Source organism: Loxodonta africana, chromosome X (assembly GCF_030014295.1).
Source record: "Loxodonta africana isolate mLoxAfr1 chromosome X, mLoxAfr1.hap2, whole genome shotgun sequence".
Taxonomy (NCBI): domain Eukaryota; kingdom Metazoa; phylum Chordata; class Mammalia; order Proboscidea; family Elephantidae; genus Loxodonta; species Loxodonta africana.
The window spans coordinates 18,193,452-18,215,185 of NC_087369.1; the positions used below are offsets into that span (position 1 = coordinate 18,193,452).

The 21,734-nt window shown below is 43.9% G+C and overlaps 1 protein-coding gene across 2 annotated transcripts in view; it reads left to right on the plus strand.

Annotated features, from left to right (window-relative positions):
* SYAP1 (synapse associated protein 1) overlaps positions 1 to 15,241 on the plus strand; it is a 28,267-nt gene extending 13,026 nt beyond the window's left edge. Inside the window, exons 4-9 of one of the 2 annotated variants that reach the window (XM_003415969.4) lie at positions 1,670 to 1,743; positions 3,720 to 3,859; positions 10,050 to 10,198; positions 12,131 to 12,189; positions 12,650 to 12,797; positions 14,297 to 15,241. In XM_003415969.4, coding sequence (XP_003416017.1) covers positions 1,670 to 1,743; positions 3,720 to 3,859; positions 10,050 to 10,198; positions 12,131 to 12,189; positions 12,650 to 12,797; positions 14,297 to 14,424 — 698 coding nt within the window. In that variant the 3' untranslated portion in view covers positions 14,425 to 15,241. The remainder of the gene's footprint in view (positions 1 to 1,669; positions 1,744 to 3,719; positions 3,860 to 10,049; positions 10,199 to 12,130; positions 12,190 to 12,649; positions 12,798 to 14,296) is intronic. The other variant, XM_064278044.1, reaches the window with a different exon arrangement.
* The last annotated feature ends 6,493 nt before the right edge of the window (positions 15,242 to 21,734 follow it).

Genomic DNA, 21,734 nt, shown 5'->3' on the forward strand with positions numbered 1-21,734 from the left:
TCCATTAGACATCCGGGTGAGAGGAACGTGCACAAAAGCCGGGAGGGAAAGCAGGAGAACCTCAGGGTGTTTGAGATACCTGTGGGGCATCCAGATGTGCACGGCCCAGTACAGCAGCCACTAGCCACATGTGGCTACTTAGGATTAAATCAATAAAAGGAAAAATTCCCTTCCTCAGTCACACTAGTCACACTTCAGGTGCTCAATAGCCTCTTGTGTCTAGCGGCTACCATACTGGACAGCATACCTCTAGAACATTTCCATCATCGCAGAAAGTTCTGTTGGTCAGCACTGATGGAGATGAAATGAACCCAGCCTGGCAGTTTATTCCCATGTGAAGCGTGGAGAATTCCATCTAGTGATACGGGTATTAGTCAAGTCATGTAAAACCTGCAAGAGCAGGAAGATCCTCTGTGGAAAGGTGTCAGGCGTGAAGAGAGATGTGAGAGATCCAGTGTCGGGGAGGGGAGGAAGAGAGGGAGTTGGCAGTTACCCAGGCCTTGCTGAGAGGTGGCCATTTTTCCTATAGCAGCTCATTTAATAAAAGGGAGATGATGCACTCAGCAAGGTTAAGTGTTTGCTGAAGGTCACTCAACTGGTGAGTGAGGAGGCTCAGTCTGGCTTCAAAACCTGTGCCCATTTGCCCAGGTGAGAGGACACCTGGAGGAGAGAGCCCCTGGAAGCCTGGAGAGAGGGACTTCCAGGGAGAGCGGGCCAGATCCAGGGAGATCCAGTGAGGGCAGTGCCCAGGAGTAAGGCACTGTGCGAAGTGTGTCACGTGTACGAGTTCACTTAATGGTCACAGAAACTCTGTGAAGTTAATTAGTCTTAGCTCCGTTTTCCAGATAAGGAAGTTTTCTCAGAGAAAAGAACTAAGAAGTATCCATGGGTTTAGATAAGCAGGAGGTTACTGGTCACCTTGAAAAGACCACTTGCAGTAGAATGGGGGTTGGAGGCAGAATAGGAGCCACCACCTCCCTGGGAGTTCTAATCCCTACTCCCCTCAGCCTTGGGAGGCCTTGTAACCTGAGGGTGGTTAGTACTAGGAGAGGCTACGCAGGGTGAATCAACTCTAAATGGAGAACAAACTGTTCTAGTAAATAATGTGAAAAAAAGGTCTAGGGTCAGGTGTTACGTTTTTTGTCAGGTCTCTTGGCCTCGTTTAATCTGGAACATTTCCACGGCCTTTCTTTGTCTTTTATGACATTAATGTTATTGAAGACTATTGCCCCCTTCCTTTTTTTTTTTTTTTTAACAGAATGTTTCCTCATTTGAGCTTGGTCTCCTATTGCCTTATGACTAGCTCAGGCTGTCCATTCTTGGCCAGAAGACTTCTGGTGATATTGTGTCCCTGTCAGGGTCACATCTGGAGGCCCATGATGTCTATCTGTCCCTCACTGGTGATGTTAATTCAGATCACCTGGTCAAGGTGTTGTCCAGTTCCCCACCGTATAATTCAAGCAGAGTAATTATTTTACCAAATGCATGCATGCATAAGACTCAGAAATTAAGTCTGGGTGTTAAGGTAAACCTTCATATTTGGAACTCATTGTAAATTGCTATTTTAAATGGCTCTGTAGAAATTTTCTCATTCTTTCGAACTACAGATTGTAGTGTAACCATTGTCCCCTGTTTTTCTCTTTTCTTCTTACCATTAAAAACCTGCTAGAAGCAGCAGTGCCTCCGTGGGTCGACAGTAATGATGAAGAAACAATTCAACAACAAATCTTGGCCTTATCAGCGGTAAGTTTCTTGTGTGATACTGTCTATGGAACGTCCTTCCTTCCCATCGTGCTGTGTCTGTATTGGCACGACTTTGTCCTTAGCAGAATTTTTTTTCTTCTGCACAGTTTTTTAATATTTTGAGATGTTCGGAACTTTCACATAACTTTTAATTTGCTTATTCTAAAGTTCTTTTTTTTTTTTTAGTTCTTTTTTCTTGATGTGAAATATAACCTACCACAGGAAATAATTCTTTCAGCCTTAAAATGATTCTTTTATAGTATTAAGGTAACCTTTTATCTTTAATCTCCTAACAGCATTCTGTTTCTGTATGAAACGACTGTACTCTGATTTTTCTCTTTCACTGCTATATATATGTTTGTTTGAAACGGAAATTGATTGAAGTCAAATTCCACACGCTGATCGACGAAAACCTACCTCAAGACTGACTTCAGAGGAAATGCGACAATACTAATTAATAATTGTGTAGCACCTAACAGTTTCCAAAAGCACTTTCTCATCCATGGTCTTGTTTGAGCCTTACAACAGGTCTGCAAGGTGGGTGCGGGGCTTTTATCCTCACTTGACAGGTGAGGGAGCCGAGACTCTCAAATGTTACTTGACTCTTATTATCTGTGTTCTCCACTTGACTGTGAACTCTTGGAGGGCAAAGGCTGATTTTTACCTCATCATCCTCCACATACAGGTGACAAATGACTCCATGAGCAGCCCACTGAGCTGTCATGTTTACTTTTCCTTATACTGTCTTATACTGTATCAGTGGTTTTCCAAGCTTTTGTGTTTAACCCACTCGCTCCTTTTTTTTTAGCCAGGCAAAGTCATAAATGGAATGTCAGTATATAAGACACACAAACGTAAAGCTGGACTTCAGCTCCCTCCCGCTGCCACCCCCTCAAGAGCATTTGAAGGGTTTTTTTCTTTCCGTTTAATAAAATCTTTATGGGCCTGAGCGTCCATTTCCACGTCCGTGTCAATACCCTGTATTTGTTTACCCTCTTGCAGCCACACTTGACGCCGGGGTCACTTATCCCGAGAAGAGACCTGGGGTAGTGAGAGTCAGTGTCAGTTGAGGGCCAGCCTCAGATGCTCGCTCACCAGTCAGGTCACCGCAGCTCCTCTGCCCCTAGGCCTGTTCCTCTCCCGCTCTCCTCCAGCTCAGAATACGACTCCAGTTTTCCACTGATTTTTCTAGCCAGAAACCTAGGGGTCTCCCTCGAGTCACACCTCTCCCCACTTCCAGCCCGTTAGCATGTCCTGACAGTTCTGTTTTCAGAATATGGACACCAGTCTGCTTCTGCCACCACTGTGGTCCTAGTCCCAGGTCTCCTACCTACGACCTGATTGCTTTCCCATTCTGGCCCCTTTCCATTACAGTGTTGTCTCAGCAGTCAGAGGGAGCCATTGGTGGCGTAAATCACTTCATGTGGCTCCCCTACATAGAACCTTCTAACGATGTCTCTGTGCTCCTAGACTAAACCCTACGCTCCCACCTCTAGCTTCTAAGGCCTTGGCTCTGCCACCTCTCCTCCACATGCCCACTCCTCTGGCTCCAGCGTTCCGCCCACGCTGTTTCTTTCTGTTACACAACCAGGCTTTCTGCTCGCCATCCCCTCTTCCTGCAACTCTCCCCACCCCCTACCCTGCATCTTTCCTCACAGCCGATCCTGGGGATGGCTGATGACTTGCTCCGTTGTACATGCGGTCACCGTGAGTCAGAGGCTGACTCGATGTGAGCTAACAACAACTGCCACAGTTTAATCTCCTGGCCTCCTGAGAAGCTCTTTCCAGCTGAGATTGTTAGAAAATATACAAAGGGTCCGTTTTTCTCAGGTCTCTCTTAAGTGGGCAGGTTAGTGATAGCTCAGTGGACTTTGTGACTGAAGTCTTAGTCAAACCTTTGTCAAATCAGAGATACATTGTTAGGTCGTAACTGCATTTTGTGGTTTTCACTGCAAGTTTTTTCTTTTTTCTCAAAGGACAAGAGAAATTTCCTGCGGGACCCCCCAGCTGGTGTGCAGTTCAGTTTTGACTTTGATCAGCTGTACCCAGTCGCCTTGGTCATGCTGCAAGAAGACGAGCTGCTGAGCAGGATGAGATTCGCCCTGGTTCCAAAACTGTAAGCTGGTGCGCCACCGCCCACGAGCGGACATGTGCATTTCCTGATGGCCATGTTAATATGCAGCGTCACAGGAGTGTTATTGAATGAGGCCTGGAGGGCCCCTGACTCTCTGTGCACAACAAGGGGCTCTGCCACCCCTAGCAGATTCCCAGCAGGGCCCCAAACTGAGAGCAGGCTTCCTAGGATATTTGGGGTGGAGGTGAGACGTGCTGTTTTATCCCCAGTTACAAGGGAGAATACACGTTCCTGTAGAAACCACAAATGTTCCCTGTGGCTTACTGAATAAAATTCAGGTAATTCGGGTGGACAGGGCCTGTCAAAGCTGGGCCCCAGCCTGTTCACCACTCCGACTCGGCGGCACCCAGCAGCAGCGTTCCCGGGCTGCCTGAAGCCCTTCTCCACTCAGAGACCCCCTGCTTGCCCTGAGAGCTCCAGCACGAGCACAATCTTTTCTGTAAAGCAGCCCTGATGTGCCCATCCAGCTGAGGGCATCCTTCCTCTCTGCGACCGTGGTGCTTTCGTACTTACACGGTTTTCTCACCTAGAGTCCAGTCCCTTGTATTGAGTTTACCGTGTTTTTAAAGTCAGAGCTCTTTCGTACACTGCGGATGTCCCCCTTTCATAGCACTCTTTTTTTTTTTTTTAATTTTTATTGTGCTTTAAGTGAACGTTTACAAATCAAGTCGGACTCTCATACAAAAATTTATAAACACCTTGCTATATACTCCTAATTGCTCTAGCCGTAATGAGACAGCACACTCCTTCTCTTCACCCTGTATTTTCATGTCCATTCAGCCAACTTCTGACCCCCTCTGCCTCCTCCTCTCCCCTCCAGACAGAAGCTGCCCACATAGGCTCATGTGTTTACTTGATCCAAGAAGCTCGTAACCAGTAACATTTTCTGTCTTATAGTCCAATCCAATCCCTGTCTGAAGAGTTGGCTTTGGGAGTGGTTCCTGTCTTGGGCTAACAGAAGGTCTGGGGACCATGACCACTGGGGTGCTTCTAGTTTCAGTCAGACCATTAAGTCTGGTCTTTTTATGAGAATTTGGGGTCTGCATCCCACTGCTGTCCTGCTCCCCCAGGGGTTCTCTGTTGTGTTCCCTGTCAGTAAAGTCATCAGTTATAGCCAGGCACCATCTAGTTCTTCCGGTCTCAGGCTAATGTAGTCTGTGGTTTATGTGGCCCTTTCTGCCTCTTGGGCTCATAATTACCTTGTGTCTTTGGTGAGCACTCTATTCTTGTTATATAGAGTCCCTGGGTGGAATAGCTGGTTAAGCACTCAACTACTAGGCAAAAGGGTGGCACTTTGAACCCATCCAGAGGCACCTTGGAAGACAGGCCTGGCAATCTTCCAGAAGGTCACAGCCTTGCAAACCCTATGGAGCAGCTGTACTGTGAACACATGGGGTCGCCATGAGACAGAATTAGCTCAACAACGACTGACTATAGCCGTTCTTGTTATATGGGTGGCAACAGGGTCTTCTGTTCTCTGAGGACACGAGTGAGATCATTCCTTTTCCCTGTATGGCTTTCTCTGGATTGCCATATTTGTTCTGGGCTCTGTCTTTCATGTTGCAGGCTTTCTTCACCTGTCCTTTCCTGTTGAAAGGCACTGTACAGAAGGGGTGCTTGGCAGCCATGTCTATGGACAGGCCTTTTGAACTGGGGGAGTCCCGGGGTGGTGCAAATGGTTAAGTGCTCGGCTGCTAATAGAAAGGTGGGAGATTCAAGTCCATCCAGAGGCACCTCAGAAGAAAGGCCTGGCGATATACTCCCGATAAACCAGCCATCAAAAACCCTGTGAAGCCCAGCTCTACTCTGACACACATGGGGTCGCCATAATTTGGAGTCAGTGTCACGGCAGCTGGCTTTGGAACGGAACACTCAGTGGGTCAGTTTGTTACTGCTAATTTTTTCGGGTGTGACATAAAAATTATGGTTATTAATTCTTAAAAGTCATTACATGTTAGAAATGCTTACTGAAGGATTTATGGAGGAAAGGCTGTGATGGCTGGCATTTGCCTTGAACTATTGCAACCCCACCTGAAGGAACGTGTGTGTGCAGGGGCAGGGAGAATGGATGGAACAAGGTTGGCAACGTGCTAATAATTGCCCAAGTGAGGTCGTGGGTACAGGGGGCTTCATTGTTCAGGTCTCCCCACTTTTGTCTTGTTGGAAATTTCCGTAATAAGACTAAAATGAGCCATGGCACACAAATACAGGACTTGCGGACTTTTCCTCTCTAGACAGCCCCTGACACACAGAAGTGCAGCTTTGATAATTCGAGAGTCCGTTTCTGAACAGAAGCCATCATTAACTAGGAACAATTTAGAAAACCAAAGGAAGCAAAAAGCACTTGCTCCATCTTTCAAAGTGCACAGTAGTTGTTAGCGTGTCCCTGGGACCTGAGCGTTGGCACTGAATGCCTTGGCGGAGCGGGGCCCTGCTGGTGAGGCACAGGCCCCTCTGAGGCCCTCTCTGAAGACAGGGAAACAGCAAGCCCTTCCCAGCCTCAGGCTGTGACACTGGCCCAGCGTTTCCCAGAGGGTGGTCCCAGGATCCTAATGCCTTATAGACTCCACAGTAAACGTTTGGGAGTTGCTACTTCAAACGGACTTCTTTCGTATAGGACTCCTCAGAGCCTTTAGCGTGTCACCTGTATTGTGACTCCCCAGAGGGAAACAGAACAGTTCTGCAACATCAGAATGTACCTCTAGGACCTCTTCCTCACACTGAGAGCAAGAGACTCTGGGAAAGCAAACATCATCTGAATATTTGTGTTTATCAATCAAGAGAGCAAGCATTGCCCATGCTCCTTAGAGCTCAGAATTAAAAGGGGCCTTGAAGATCGACAGGCAGCTTACTTCCTGCTGGAGAGGCCAAATTCCCTTTTGTATAGCTGCGCTTCTTATTAACGTCATTTCTTAGGCGGCACCAAAATCTATAGCCTTGTACTTTTTTTTTTTTTTTTTAGTGTCTTCCAGAGCAACACAGGAATGGGTTTTCCAGAGCAACACAGGATAAATCTGGTTCTAGTCCGTATGATAGCTTGAGGTGGGGGTAAGACCCCTGAACTTATCAGGGCAGACAGCCCCAGTTCCTTCACTTGGTCCCCAGGTGCCTTCGTCTCTGTCTATACCACCTCACCATATGAGTTATTAACCTCTGAATACCCTTGGTTTTGTCGGTGTTGTCATTGAGTGAGTTCCCAGAAACGAGTATATGTTGTCCAGCCACCAAGTAGCACGTCATATCGTGCACTTTTTACTACAAAACACGTTCCTTTAGGGCTTTCAGCAGCTACAGTGTACTTTTGTTTGCTCAGCTAAAACTCGTGCTCACTTACAAGCCCTCATGAACTGCTGTCAAGCCAGGTCCCCCTCCTGCAGAACTACTTCCAAGAGATGGTATGAGAAAGATTTCAGCAGGCAGAGAAGTTTGGGAAATGCCACTTGGTATATGTTACGAACATAAAAAGCCAGAGGCTGTAATTCCTGGCACCTTGCCTTACTCATCCCTGCGCCCCCAGCACCTCGCATGGTCCTCCTGCCTGTGGTGCTCAGTAAATGCTTGTGGAATCAGGAACGAACGAGAGGGGCGGGCTGCTTCCTGTTGCCTGGCCTAGCCTATGTAGATCATCTTGCATTTTCCCTCTCGCTTAAAAAGCCAGCTACCTCACCCGGCTTCACCATTTGCGAATGTGGTAATCCTGCATTCTGACGTCTTTGTCTGAGGATAGCCAGTCCTGAGTCAGAAGCCCACGTCAGTGTATTCTGTTCCTTCTCACTGATTTGTTCCCCTCCTCCAGAGTCTTTTTCTGTCTTGCCTTCATGCTAGATGTCCCCCCAATCCTAAGAGCCCAGCATCCTCACTAGTACACCAGGGACAGAAGGGCGCTCTCCTACCTTTTGTCGCTATGAGTCAGAATTGACTTGATGGCAGTGGGTTTGGTTTTTGGTTTTGTCATTTCCACTAGCAAGACATTTTTAGAACACAAAATTAGAGAGTCCTCCAGGAAAAAGAAAACACTGCACACAGCCTGCAGGTCACTGGACCCGTACCTCAGTGTCCCCTTGGTTTGGGGGTGTGCCTGTTAGGGTGGGTAGGTTTTATGTTTTTATTCAGTCTTGTTTTGTCTTCCACCTTTGAGATTTTTATTTAATTGCTCCAAGGGGAGCACAGCCATCCATGTTTTTTATTTTTATTATTATTTTGAAACAATCACAAGCTGACAGAAAAGTTAGAAGTACAGCCTAAAGAACTTTGTTCTGGAGTCATTTGAGAGTAAATGGCTGACCGGATGCTGTATCACCTCAAAATGCTTCAGTGTGTATTTCCTGCAAGCAAGGAATTTTCTTACATAACCATCCAGGTCAGGAAATTACCATTTACCCATTGTTGTTGTGTGCAGTCAGGCTGGTTCCGACTCATAGTGACCCCATATGACACCAGAACTGTGCCATAGGGTTTTCTAGACTGCAGTCTTCACAGGAGCGGATTGTCAGGCCTTTCTCCCTCAGAGCTACAGGGTGGATTCAAACTGCCAGCCTTTTAGTTAGCAGCCGAGGACGTCACCATTACACCACCAGAGCTCCTTCTTTGGACATTACCATCATCTAATTCTCAGACTCTATTCAAGCCGTCATTTCTCCCAATGATGTCTTTTTTAGCAAAAGGACCCAGGTCAGACTCACCCGTTGCACTTGGTTTTCTTGTGTCTTCATTCTCCTTTGTGTGTTGTGTCCTGTCAGGTGGCACACGCCATCGTTTTGCCCCATTACTGTTCCCTTTGATCACTTGATTAAGGTGGAGTCTGCCAGGCTTCTTAACTGTAAAGTTACTCTTTTGCTCTCTGAAATTAATAAGTACTTTGTGGGGAGGTACTATGAAACTACACAAATATTCCATTCCTCATCAGACTCTCAATGTATTGATGTATTTATATCAGTATGGACTCATAGGCCTATTTTATGGAGTAGGTTATTGTCCATTGCTATCGTTAATTAGTTTGATGTTCAATAAGATTTGGCCAGTAGGAACCACTCAGGCTGGCTTCTGTGCCCTTTTGACATGTCCCATCATTCTTTGAGGACTTCCTTGCTTTCTGCCACAAGAGTCTCCATGGTCATCTTGTACTTTCCCTGCTCTAACCCTAGAATCAGCCATTTATCCAAGGAGCCCTGGTTCATTTTAGTGGAAAATGGTATTTAGAAATCAAGAGCTGGGCGCTAGGTGTGCTCATGCCTCTTGAGGTATGTATCACTACTGTGGCCCTCAGTGGACAGAGCTGGGGAATATGTGTGTATTGTGTACACATGTATACACTCAATTGCATCTGTATCGAACACCATGTATTCACAGTGATACCTCATTTCAGGGACCATTCTAGTGTTTTCCCTTTCTGTGTTTGTAACTCCCTTCTCCAACAGTGAGAAAGCTTAATATATTTACTTACTTGGTCAATCCCCCTGGATGTAACCGATCTCCCATTTCGTCTGCCACCTCCTCCCCTGCTCAGACACCCTCCTCTCCCCGCTCAAGCTCTGATTTCCATTCCAGGCCACTCCCCTGTGTAGACAATTACCTTTGTCCCACATGGGTGCCAGCACCCTGCACCAGATGATTCTGATATGCAGCCAAGTTTGAGAAGCCCTGTAGGGTTCTCAGGTGGAACTGTACTTAGATCTTTTTATTAACCGTCTCCCACCTCGTCGTTAACTCTTATTGAGTGCTGGTTATCAGAAAGCTGCCAAACATTTCCTTTCAAAAGGAACAACCCCTTTAATCTTTTCTTTTCACTGCTTGAAAGCATTTAATACACTAAACAGCAATTAATTGATAGAGGCCTGGCTCTGCAGCCCATCTCTCAAATTGATCATATAGCTTTCTCAGGAGCTACCCTGTTTTCCTCTGCTTAGGGCAGAGTGATGTTATTAAAATCCCAGGAAATGCTGAGGTTTCATTGGTTTTCCGTAAGCTGTCTTTTGCTGCTGCGGAGAAGATAACTCTTCTTTTTATGCTGGTATTCAGCTTTTCAGTTCTAAAGCAAATGAGAATCTCGTTTGATCCTCATTTGGATTAGAAAGTGTTCCTAAATGCCACCAGTTCTGCTCACCTCTAAACAGAAAGCCCCTGTGTGTACTGGTTTGCACGCATTCTCAATGGATTGCTGTCTCTGTCACAGTGTGAAGGAGGAGGTGTTTTGGAGGAACTACTTTTACCGCGTCTCCCTGATCAAGCAGTCGGCTCAGCTGACTGCCCTGGCTGCCCAGCAGCAGGCCGCAGGAAAGGAGGAGAGAAGCCACAGCAGAGAAGGGGATTTGCCGCTGACAGGTACATTCACAGAAGAATACTTCACTCTGCAGAAAGAATGACTTTAAAAGTTTTGAACTTAACTTGGGGACTGTCATGAGCTTGTCATCTTGTATATACCAGAAGTGTCATCATCTTGTGGAAAAAGTCTATCCTTTCCAGAGGAAATACTCGTTGTTGCCATCCCTCTGACCCAGCTCACAAATGTCCTCCCCAGGCTGTCCTGTACTTTGCCTTTTTCTCATCCCTTGGTTTTTATTTCTTCTTTCCCCCTTGATCGTCATCCCCACATCTCTTTCCCTGCCTTTTACCACAGGGGGCTTTTCAGACCTGCTCTCCTCCTCTCTACTTCACGCCACCTCCTCTTTGTTCTTTCTCTGTCTTCCATTAGGCCTGATGTTTCCTGAATAAGCAGAGTTGGTAGAGCAGAACAAAACTCTGTTCCAGTCCAAGCTACGAATCCCCAGCTCTGAGCTAGGCACTAGGAAACTAAACCTTTTGCTCACTCGCATTGTGACAGTTTATCCTGGGTTGTTGGGAAAGAGGTTTTATAATATTAGCAACGATTCAATATCTGTAATAATCATTGAAATAAGAAATTATCTGTAATAATCATTGAAACAAGAAATGTGTTTTATGTTGGTTTTTAACATTAAATGAGCACCTGCTGTGTCTAGGTACTAATGACAACTGGAAGCTGGCCCCACAAGAAGTGGGGAATGTGGCTTATGGAGTGTTAAATGATTAACCAAGACAGTAGCGTGTCATAAGGTCCAGGCTCTACAGTCTTATTAGGAAGTGATCTGCCACTGCATGGAGGGCCAGGGAAATATAATGAAGCTGCTGTACACAGGAAAGTTTGCCATTTTGTACAGAGATGTTAACACAAATCCCAGTTGTCAGTCTTTAGCATTGTTTATTTTACCAGAAAATGCCACTTGACCAAATCATGCCTGTATAACAAAATGGACTTAAGAAAGTGTTCCATAAAGACTATGTATCTGGTATGGTTAATAAAATAGAAAAGAGGGCCAGCGAGCAAGACAAGGATGCTAACCGGACTGAGCATTAATTTTGACTTTTTTGCTTTCTAGCCTCATGACAAAAGGGGAAACTTGATAAATAACTTAATTCTTATTATCCTGAAAGAACTCACAGAGCTATTCTATAATGATTTTCTTAGCAATGACGTAAAAAAGGATTTCCTGCTTGAAATCTTATATAAAAGGCATTGAATATGATATATTGAACAATATCCCCAAAAGTAAGATGTTTTCACATGGTGTCTTAGTCATCTAGTGCTGCTGTAACAGAAATACCACAAGTGGATGGCTTTAACAAAGAGAAATTTATTCTCTCACTGCCTAGAAGGCTGAATGTCCACATTCAGGGCGTCAGCTCCAGGGGAAGGCTTTCTCTGTCTGTTGTCCTTCTCGTCAAATCTTCCCCCAGACTAGGAGCCTTCTCTGCACAGGGACCCCGGGTCCAAAGGACACGCTGTGCTCCTGGCACTGCTTTCTAGGTAGTGTAAGGTCCCCCTATCTCTCTGCTTGCTTCCCTTTCCTTCAGTCTCTTGAGAGATAAAAGGTGGTGCAGGCCACACCCCAGGGAAACTCCCTTTACATTGGATCAGGGAAGTAACCTGGGTAAGGGTGGTGTTACAATCCCACCCTAATCCTCTTTGACATAAAATTACAATCACAAAATGAAGGACAACCACAATACTGAAAATCATGGCCTAACCAAGTTGATACACACATTTTGGGGGGACATAATTCAATCCATGACACATGGCTAGTTCTTGTAAGAACTTGAGAAAAGCTGAAAGCATAACACAAAAGCTTATTTTGGAGAATTATTTCATATCATCATACTTGTGGATATTTTAGCTGTTATAACGTGTATTCAGAATTGAATCAAGCAATTATTGTCTCTTTTATTCTCACTTCTTAGAGGCAGTACGGCCCAAAACGCCACCTGTTGTAATCAAATCTCAGCTTAAAACTCAAGAGGTAATACAGCTTTACATTGTACCTAGCGGGTTGATGTCTAGAAATGAAGTTAAATCTGTGTTAACTAACTCAGATGCCAATTAAAACGACTTAGGAGTATGGGTCTTATCTGTGGTGAAGAAGAGGCATCCGGGGCTTGAATAGTCGAGAATCTATAGCTGAGACATGAGCTGATTTACTGGTGTAGATAATTCTAGATGTGCTCACTGGGGATTAGATAGAATGATTCGAGTGATCCAAACTGTAAGTGAGAATAATAGACTCAGGTGGTAACTCACTCAGTTACCGAGCAACTTTGCGAGTTAGAAGGCTGAAGAGGAGTGACCATCCTGTCATAGACCTCGAAGAGGAAGGAAGTGAAAATGACGCTGAGTTAAATTGTGAGAGGACTGTAACAAGAACTCTGGCACATAAATGTCACTTAGACAACCGCTTCCAGAGCTCCTTTGTTGAATTTCAGGATGAGGAAGAGATTTCGACCAGCCCAGGTGTTTCTGAGTTTGTCAGCGATGCCTTCGATGCCTGTAACTTCAATCAGGAGGATCTGAGGAAAGAAATGGAGCAGCTCGTGCTTGACAAAAAGGAAGAGGAGACAGCTGTGCTAGAAGGTAAAAACTAAACCAAGCCAGAAAAACTGTTCTCATCCCCAATTCCTAAATTGATTGTGGAAAATTATTATTCTGAAGCAGACATGCAAAATAAGTTGTGTAGGGGGCCCTGAGCTTCTGTTAATGGTGGTGGAATAATTTGAAGAAGGATAGTGGTGATAATTGCACAACGTGATGAAGGTAATCAGTTGTCACTGAATTGTAAAAAATGTTGAATTAGCTCCTCACGAGAAGGTGGATTCCAGTCAATATGACCAGACCTCACATCCTCTGCCCTAAGCATGACCAGAAGAGGACCAAAGGAGTTTGGAGTCTGCTTTGATCTTAGAGCTCCTCTGATGAAACCCTCTCCAGCCCCACCCCCATTGCTGAGGGAGAAACCAAGACCAGGAGGTTAACTGGTCTGCCCAAGGTACCTCAGCTCCAAAGACATGTGGCTAGGTCAGGGCGAGATGCGTGTGCACCATCCCCATGGAGATGCTGCTCTCCAGCCTTCCACTCGAAAGGCTGGCATTTGCCTGGGTTTATACGTGCGAGTAGAAGGTTCCTTTCCCAGCTGTTGCGTACAGCAAGAACATCACTTCAATTACTAATTTAAAAAAGAGAACCAAAGCAAGAGGGACACTGCTTTCTTTGGCACATCCAGCCATGTTCCTTGCTTTCTGCTGGATGGAAAGCAAAGGGTTGGCTAATCGTCATCACACGAAGAGTGTTCCATGAAGCCCTCTAGGGTGTGCAGTGCCTTCAAGAAGCCAGCTGTTCCCACGGTGGTACAAAGAGCAGTAGCTCATTCAGCTGGCTCTGCCAGCTGGATGTCCCATGAGAAAACTGGCCTCCCAAAGTTGAGCTGGAGTGGCGGGGGGTGCTGGAAGAGGGCCTGGAGGAGGGGCTTGGGCAGGAAGGAGTGAGGAGCTGGCAGGGAAAAGGGAAGCAAGTGGGAAGTATAAAACTGGGCTGGCCAGGCGCATGTCTGTGGCTGTCGAGCCATGTGGTCTTGGGTAAGTCACTTAATCTCTAAGCCTCTGTCCCCCCATCTATAAAATGTGTGGAATAGTGGTATCTGGTCCATGGGTTGTTCTAAGGATAAAAAGAGTGATAAACAGAAAGCACTTAGCCCAGTGTCTGGCTCAGTATGTGCTCAATAAACGGTTGGGTGTTTTTGCTACCATCATCATCATTGGTGGTGGTAAAAATTAACTTGCTACCAAATACTAATTATCAATTATTTAAATAAAAGGAAAAGCCGAAGCCTAGATAAGGCAAAATCACACCCAAAATTTACTGATGACATATAATACCTTTGCTGCTACACTAACAATGAATTTCTCTTTGGTCATTGTTAAAACTGGTTCCACTTTTCTGAGGCTACATGGTGATGAGGTCTGATACATGAACAATCACAGCTAGGGCTGACGTACGTCGTTAAAGTTGACTGAAGTGTTAAGACCAGCATTATGAGTTCAGAAAGAATCTTTGCCTTCTCATTTGGTTTTTTCCAGATGATTCTGCAGATTGGGAAAAAGAGCTACAACAGGAACTTCAAGAATATGAAGTGGTGGCAGAATCAGAGAAACGAGATGAAAACTGGGATAAGGAAATAGAGAAAATGCTTCAAGAGGAAAATTAGCTGTTTGCTGAAATAAACAAATAATCCCTAACATCCTAGGTGTCCAGATTTACTGAACCAGAAGACAGAGAAGAATATAACTTGATTGAAATTCAGAATTGCTTCAGCCAGCATTATCCTTTTTTCAAGCTGAAACTTGCTTCTTCTACTTAAAAAAATCTATCTAGAATAGTTATCCTAATAATTGAAAAGGGATGTTTAATGTAATATTTCTTTAATATAAATCTAGTTACACATGTCCTTGTAGTCAATATGGATATCTTTGTCACAGAAACAAAAGTGAAAATATTAGAGCTCTGTTTTCTATGAGTCAAAAAATATAACTTAATTTATCCTTTAATCATGGTTTTGTAAACATTTGTACTCATTGTGATTTCTTTGATACATGTTCGTTAACATGCTGACTTAATACATGAATTGATGACTATGAGAATGACCAAATTACACCAAAGAACTTCAGAGGAAGTACTTGCAAAATTATTTTCTCGATGGATATTTTCTAAAATTCCGTGTGGCAGCCAAAAGATAAAATAATTACGACAGTTTTAACGGTCTAAACATCACAATTTGACATTAAGAAATACTGTGCAAAAACATTGTTTTTCTTTGGGGTTTTCCTTTTTTTTTTTTAACTATACCACATTTAATAATGTTCTCTTAAAGTTCATGTCATGATTTTTGTAGAAAGCAGGGCCTTTGATCCTTTTTGTATTAAGGACCTTCAGAAGTCTGTCCGCTTCAGCGTCTCTTGTTTAAATCATCACTACGTATAAATGTTTTAGCTTTGTTTATCTTAATTAAACTGTCAGTCTATTAAGAGCGTGTTCTTCTGAGTGCAACCGATGGGACTTTATTGATGAATCCTACTTGTATTTTGCTACACCAGCAAGCACGTATTCCTAGAATATGGTTATTTTATAAGAACAAGGTGCTTAATGTCAGAAAACTTCTGAAGCATTTGCTTCTAGAGCCTTTCTTATTTCTCAGGGAGCCTTTTATTTCATAAAGGAGAACAGAATTCAAAAATTGCTTTGTAAGCAAAATGTACATATGCATATTCTTGGCCCCATAAAAATGAGTCCGTGTCCTCTGGGCCAAGATGTAGTCAACAAGAGAACTGGGCCCAGGGCCAAGCATTGCTCTTCCATTCAGAGTTTGGGATACACACACGGAAGTAAGCCTGACTTTCTCAGCTCGCATCACTTGGGTTCTAGTAATATACTCGTCTTCTCTGAAACCACGGACCCCATGACCACACGCTCCCCCTTGCAGTACTACAGTTGTCCGTTACTGAGTTTGGGTTCAGAGATCATGGTAGCTGGCAACTTCTGAAATACTCCCATTGACAGGAAAAGTTGTTTTCATAGGATTTCCTGGATGAAAAGAGACCTGTTAAATGTGCGTAAGTAGCTACAGTTCCTGGACGCAAACAGATCAGAACATGATGGGCCTGGCTCTGAGTATGTGCACTGAAATCCTTACCGATGAATGTTGAAGGAACACACAAAAAAAGCAAAGGTTTCAGAGAAAGGAACAACCCTAAAATAACCACTGAAATGCAGTGTGGTCGTTACTAACAATTTTACAGGACATGCACTGCATTTAAAAATAACCTAATTGCACATTCCCCCATGAAAATGAAAGGATAAGCTAAGATTTTCTACAGACCATCAGAATATAATAATGCTGTATTTTCATGGAATCAAGGAGTAAAATGTTCTGCTTTAGTAAATTACACAGGTAACTGAAGTGTGATTCCTTTATTGAAGGTCAAGAGAATTTGCAGCCATGTTGGGTGGAAACTTTCTAAGTATTTAGTACACGGCTGGGGGTTAGCCAACAAGATATACTAAGCCTAAAAACATAACAAGCCTCATAAAGTGAGACTGAACATATTTCATCACACGATGGGTGTTCTACGTTGCTACTCAGAGTGTGGCCCGGGAACCAGCAGCAGCAGCAACCTGGGAGCTGCTTAGAAATGCAGAGTCTCGGGCTGGCCCCAGACCTGCTGGATCAGTCTGCCTATTAACAAGACCCCCTGGGACTGGAGTGGACACTTCAGTTTTAAGAAGCGCTGTACTAATACACAAATGCTTTCAGGGTAGCTGACGTTCTGGTGCTTTCTGCTGCTTACCGTTCCGCTGAATGTCCTTGGATAACAGTGTCCTGCTAGTCGGTGTTACAGGTGTCTCCTCTGGTATGGCAGTTGTCACCTACTGCTGACTCCCCCTTGCTGCCCTACCACAATTAAGAAGCAAGCTTCCAGGGAGAGATGAATAAGCGTACTAATCCAGACATTTCTGATACTGTACTTTTCAAAGGAAAATAACTACAGAGGCTGCTTCTAGGAGGTTTTTTGACAACCACCAGCTTTCACTTAGGTGCTTGAGCTGCATCAGCTGATAGGACTTGAAGTCTGATGCTGGCTGCAGTGGTGGTCCCCGTGTTTGCAGTGCTCACACCCATGAAGTCAACCAAAATAATATTTGTGGTGACAGCGGCTTTGTAATAACCAGGTAAGTCTCTGGCTGGCTGGTGCTGCCAATTGAGCCCAAGGTTTTACTCCACTACAGCAAACTCAGTTACACTGTCAGACTCTCCTTATACTCAAAAGTGGTACTCGGACTCAGTGATTTAAGATGCCCTATTATTATAACCAGGATAATTTTTCAGAGTAAAAATTGTTAAAACCGTATGGGACAGTTCTATTCTGTCCTGTGGGGTCACTCTGAGTCGGAATTGACAGCAACCGGCAACGAAAGAAAACACAAGATCACGTCCAATTTGTGCTGTTTGATTTACCTCCTTGATTGTTTTTGGTATAAGAGCTGGGGATCCGAATGTGCTTCTATAACTTAATTTGATATGGTCACTTTCTGGTATTAAATTTTTTCCCCCAATTTTTAAGTACAGATTTTTCAGTTATGAAAACTAGATGCATTTAATTTTAGCAAAAAAAAAAAAAGTTTACGTTTTTAAAAATATAAGTGGTGGAATTTTTGATATGGTTTATAATCAGTTTTATTGTGAGAAGGATGGGCCCTTTTAATGAATGATTACTTCCACAGCTTACACTGATATGAAGAAATTAAATTACAAAGTACATGTTAAAACCCAAAAAACCAAACCCATTGCTGTTGAGTCAATTCTGCCTCATAGTGACCCTATAGGACAGGTTAGAACTGCCCCATAGAGTTTCCAAGGAGCGCCTGGTGGATTTGAACTGCTAACCCTTTAATTAGCAGCTGTAGCTCTTAACCACTATGCCACCAGGGTTTCCAAAATACATGTTACAGTATCAGAAAAAAAAGATGGTGCTTAGAGAGGAAATTAACAAGTCATGACATGACATATATAGTCATGAAGCTTTAATCTTACGCAGTTATATATTTCAGATCATCAAAATATCTGCTCTTCACACTAAGGGATTTGTTTAAGTGAAACCATTTAGGATTTCAGTTATTAAATGGATTTTTTAAACAGCATTTAATCAATATCACTGTATCCCAATTTACTTCCAAAATGAAAAACTACATTACACTCTGTTCTAGCTAATACACATCACTTTTAGTGGCAAGGTATAAATTGTAATGGTTTTTCCTAAATAAAGATTCTATTCTGGTAAAAGAGGACCTGTAAAAAGTGATGTGGTATGTAGGCCCCCACTGTTAGAAGTAAAACTGCCTTGAGATGATGTTGAATTGTAAGAACACATTTAACTATACACTTCTACTCAAATTCAGTGGGTTCATAATAAATAATAAAAGGTCATTCTAACCTACAGTCAGTAGGCCTCTACTCTAAGGCTATTGTGGGAGGTTCCCCACCCCAAGTTGTGTTGTTAGGTGCCCTCAAGTTGTTTCCAAATCACAGCAACGCTATACACTGCCCACTCCTTGAAATATATCCTAGAGAAATGAGAGCCTTTACACGAACAGATATATATGCACACCCATGTTCATTGCAGCACTGTTTACGATAGCAAAAAGATGGAAGCAACCAAGGTGCCCATCAATGGATGAAAGGATAAATGATGGTATATTCCCCCCACACAATGGAATACTACACATCGATAAAGAACAATGATGAATCTGTAAAACATTTCATAACATGGAGGAACCTGGAGGGCATTATGCTGAGTGAAATAATTCAATCACAAAAGTACAAATATGGTATGAGACCACCACTGTGTTCAGCCATATCTCGAACAGAACCTGCGCCATTTTTCCTTTCCCTAGCCTGTCTCTGTTAACTCCTCTAAAAGTTAAATGTTAACTACTGTTTCCCCTAGGACCCTGGAAAACAAGTGATATCAATCTAAGCCAGTCAAACAGGATGAAGGATGGCGCCAGCCACCCCTTGAGCTGATGGGATAATGGCAAGAAAAGATCAACATGTTTGAAATAGGACCACCGAAACCAAACAGGGAATGCACATTCTACAAGTTCCTAAAACCTATGGCCCCTTTTCCCTTTAAAACCCTAGCTGGCCTGCAGTTCCTGGAGATAGCTTTAGGAGGAGATCATTCCCCTCTGTCTCCATATACCAGTATATATCTTAATAAAGCTCTTGCCACCCACCTCACCCCTGTTTCAAGAATTGGCTGTTTGTGGCAGGCAGCTCTAACTTGCGAAATTGTGGTAACAATTTGGTGGCCCGTACAGGGATTTCTAGCCTTTTGAGGCACGGTGGCCCTGTGGTGGGGCCTGGGCCCGATCAACAGTTCTTCCACCAAGCAGCTGCTGGGGACTCAGTTTGTCCCAGGAGGCTGTCTCTGGACCCAGGCTTGCTGCAGCACCACTGGTGCCCAACCGTGCCAAAGAGATGGGTGAAGTCAAGACTTGACTAGGATCCTGAGGTGCGTCCATGACCCTCTCCCTGTTGTACACGGGGGCTGGGTGGATAGAGCCAGCCAGTGTAGCTTCTGGAACTGGACCTGGGCCATTGGTTTCTAAGGCCAGTGGTGCCTTAGATGACTGTCCCCATGAGTAGGACTGCAAGGAGGGACTCTTAATGACTCTAGAATTTGGAGGTACATGAGTGTGTGGCGGCCATCGGTTTTGTGTGTCTGGATGTTGTCTGTCTCTGGTTGGTGCACCCTGGTTCTGGGGAGTGGATGTAGACTTCTCTATCTGTTTAGATTGGGAGATTGAAGCCCCTCCGTCTGGTACTGGGGATAGGAGTTATCTGGAGGATTGAAGTTGAGATTCAGACATTCCTAGTAATATGTTAGACCTCACTAAGATCATCCTCGTTCCCCCTCTCCTTTCTGGCTTGTCTGGTCCAAGCACTCTGTTTGTCTGTTCGTCTTATGATTGAATCTTATGTGTGACCGGGGCTGTCTGGGAGGTTGAGGCTGGCTGGCTGGGAGGTTGAGACTGCAAGATTATCTCCATCGCCTCTGTCTGTGTCTTATGTGTAATTTATGTATGATGCATAGAAATTAATTGGTGGGAAAAATAATTCAGGCTGAATTAGAACATACTTATAGAGACTCCTGAGAATTTATTGATCGGGCTGAAAAAAGAAATGCAGAAGGTGAATGGATTTCCAGTCTAGACTGGGATTTGAATCACAGTACAGAGAACACTCCCGGCAGAGTGTTAAGATTTTAAAAAGGTTCTCTCCCAGAGCTGAGAAAACTCTTAGCTGGAGCAGGAGAGACAAATAAATTCCTGCTGGACTAAAAGAAGAAGTTGGTGGTATCAACTACCTATAAAAATAAAAAGCTAGGTTCTTGGGAACAGTTAATTGGACAGAATGAGAAATCAAGAGAACGTACCAGGGGATTCACCCCTAGGGTGCATTCTTAAACATCGGCAATTCTTTTCTTACAATCAATTAAAGAAAGAAAAGTTGAAGACCAAAAATGCCAGGCAGTCTTCCTAACTGCTGCCTTGTAGGCTTAAAGGCCATCCCCCAAGAAAACAAAGAAAAGGAGGGAGACCAATGCCACAGGAGCCAAGAAGGCCCCACACCCCTTTAAAAAGAGACCAGTGCAGCTGGTGTAAAGAAAAAAGACATTAAAAGTGAGAGTGTACAAAATACCAAGCAACAACAACAACCAAAAAGGATAATTTTGTCTTAAAGTAAAAATAACAGTTTCAGAACAGTAAAAGGGAAAGTTATCTTTTGCCTTTCAAAAATGTCTAGGTCAACTTAAACATATGTAAATGAATTAGAATGGCCTGATCTTGTCTTCCACCATCAGTTAAAAGGTAGGTAGGGTGGGGCAAGATCAGGCCTTCTCAGCCCCCAGTCCCTATTCTCCAGGGTCCTATAGCTCCAGAGAAGCTTTTTTTAAAAAAAAATAATTTTTATTGTGCTTTAAGTGAAAGTTTACAAACCAAGTCAGTCTCTCACATATAAACTTATATACGCCTTACTACATACTCCCACTTACTCTCCCCCTAATGAGTCAGCCCGCTCCCTCCTCCCAGTCTCTCCTTTCGTGACTGTGACAGTTTTGTCAGTTTCTAACCCCCTCTCTGCTACGGCTACTAAGCAAAGGGTCGGCAGTTCAAATCTGCCAGGCGCTCCTTGGAAACTCTATGGGGCAGTTCTACTCGGTCCTATAGGGTCGCTATGAGTCGGAATCAACTTGATGGCACTGGGTTGCGGTTAACCCCCTCTACACTCCCATCTCCCCTCTCCCATCTCCCTTCTAGACGGGAGATGCCAACATAGTCTCAAGTGTCCACCTGATACAAGTAGCTCACTCCTCATCAGCATCTCTCTCCTACCCATTGTCCAGTCCAATCCATGTCTGATGCGTTGTCTTCAGGAATGGTTCCTGTCCTGGGCCAACAGAAGGTTTGGGGACCATGGCCACCGGGATTCTTCTAGTCTCAGTCAAACCATTAAGTCTGGTCTTTTTATGAGAATTTGGGGTCTGCATCCCACTGTTCTCCTGCTCCCTCAGGGGTTCTCCAGAGAACCTTTTGAAGACTTTTCAACTAGGTGGAGACCCTTTTAAGACAAAAGATAAAGAAAATTGCTGTTTTATTATAGTTATCAGAAATTGGGTGGATCCCAATCATAAAAAAGAACTATAAACAAGTTCTCTCTATTGTTAGAGAACTTTAAGAAGCCAAAAAGAAAAATATATATGTGTATATTTGGGTCTGCTAATGAGTGAGTTCATTTTTGCCATTTAAAGGGAGGTACTATAAGAGATATATAACAAAGAATGTTTAAGAGGTTTATTGAAAAAAAGAAATTTACTTGATAATTGTCAAAAGTTTTATCTGTCTGACTAAAGTTTAATGGTTTAATCTGTGCGATTTTTAAGAGCTTTAATGTCAAAT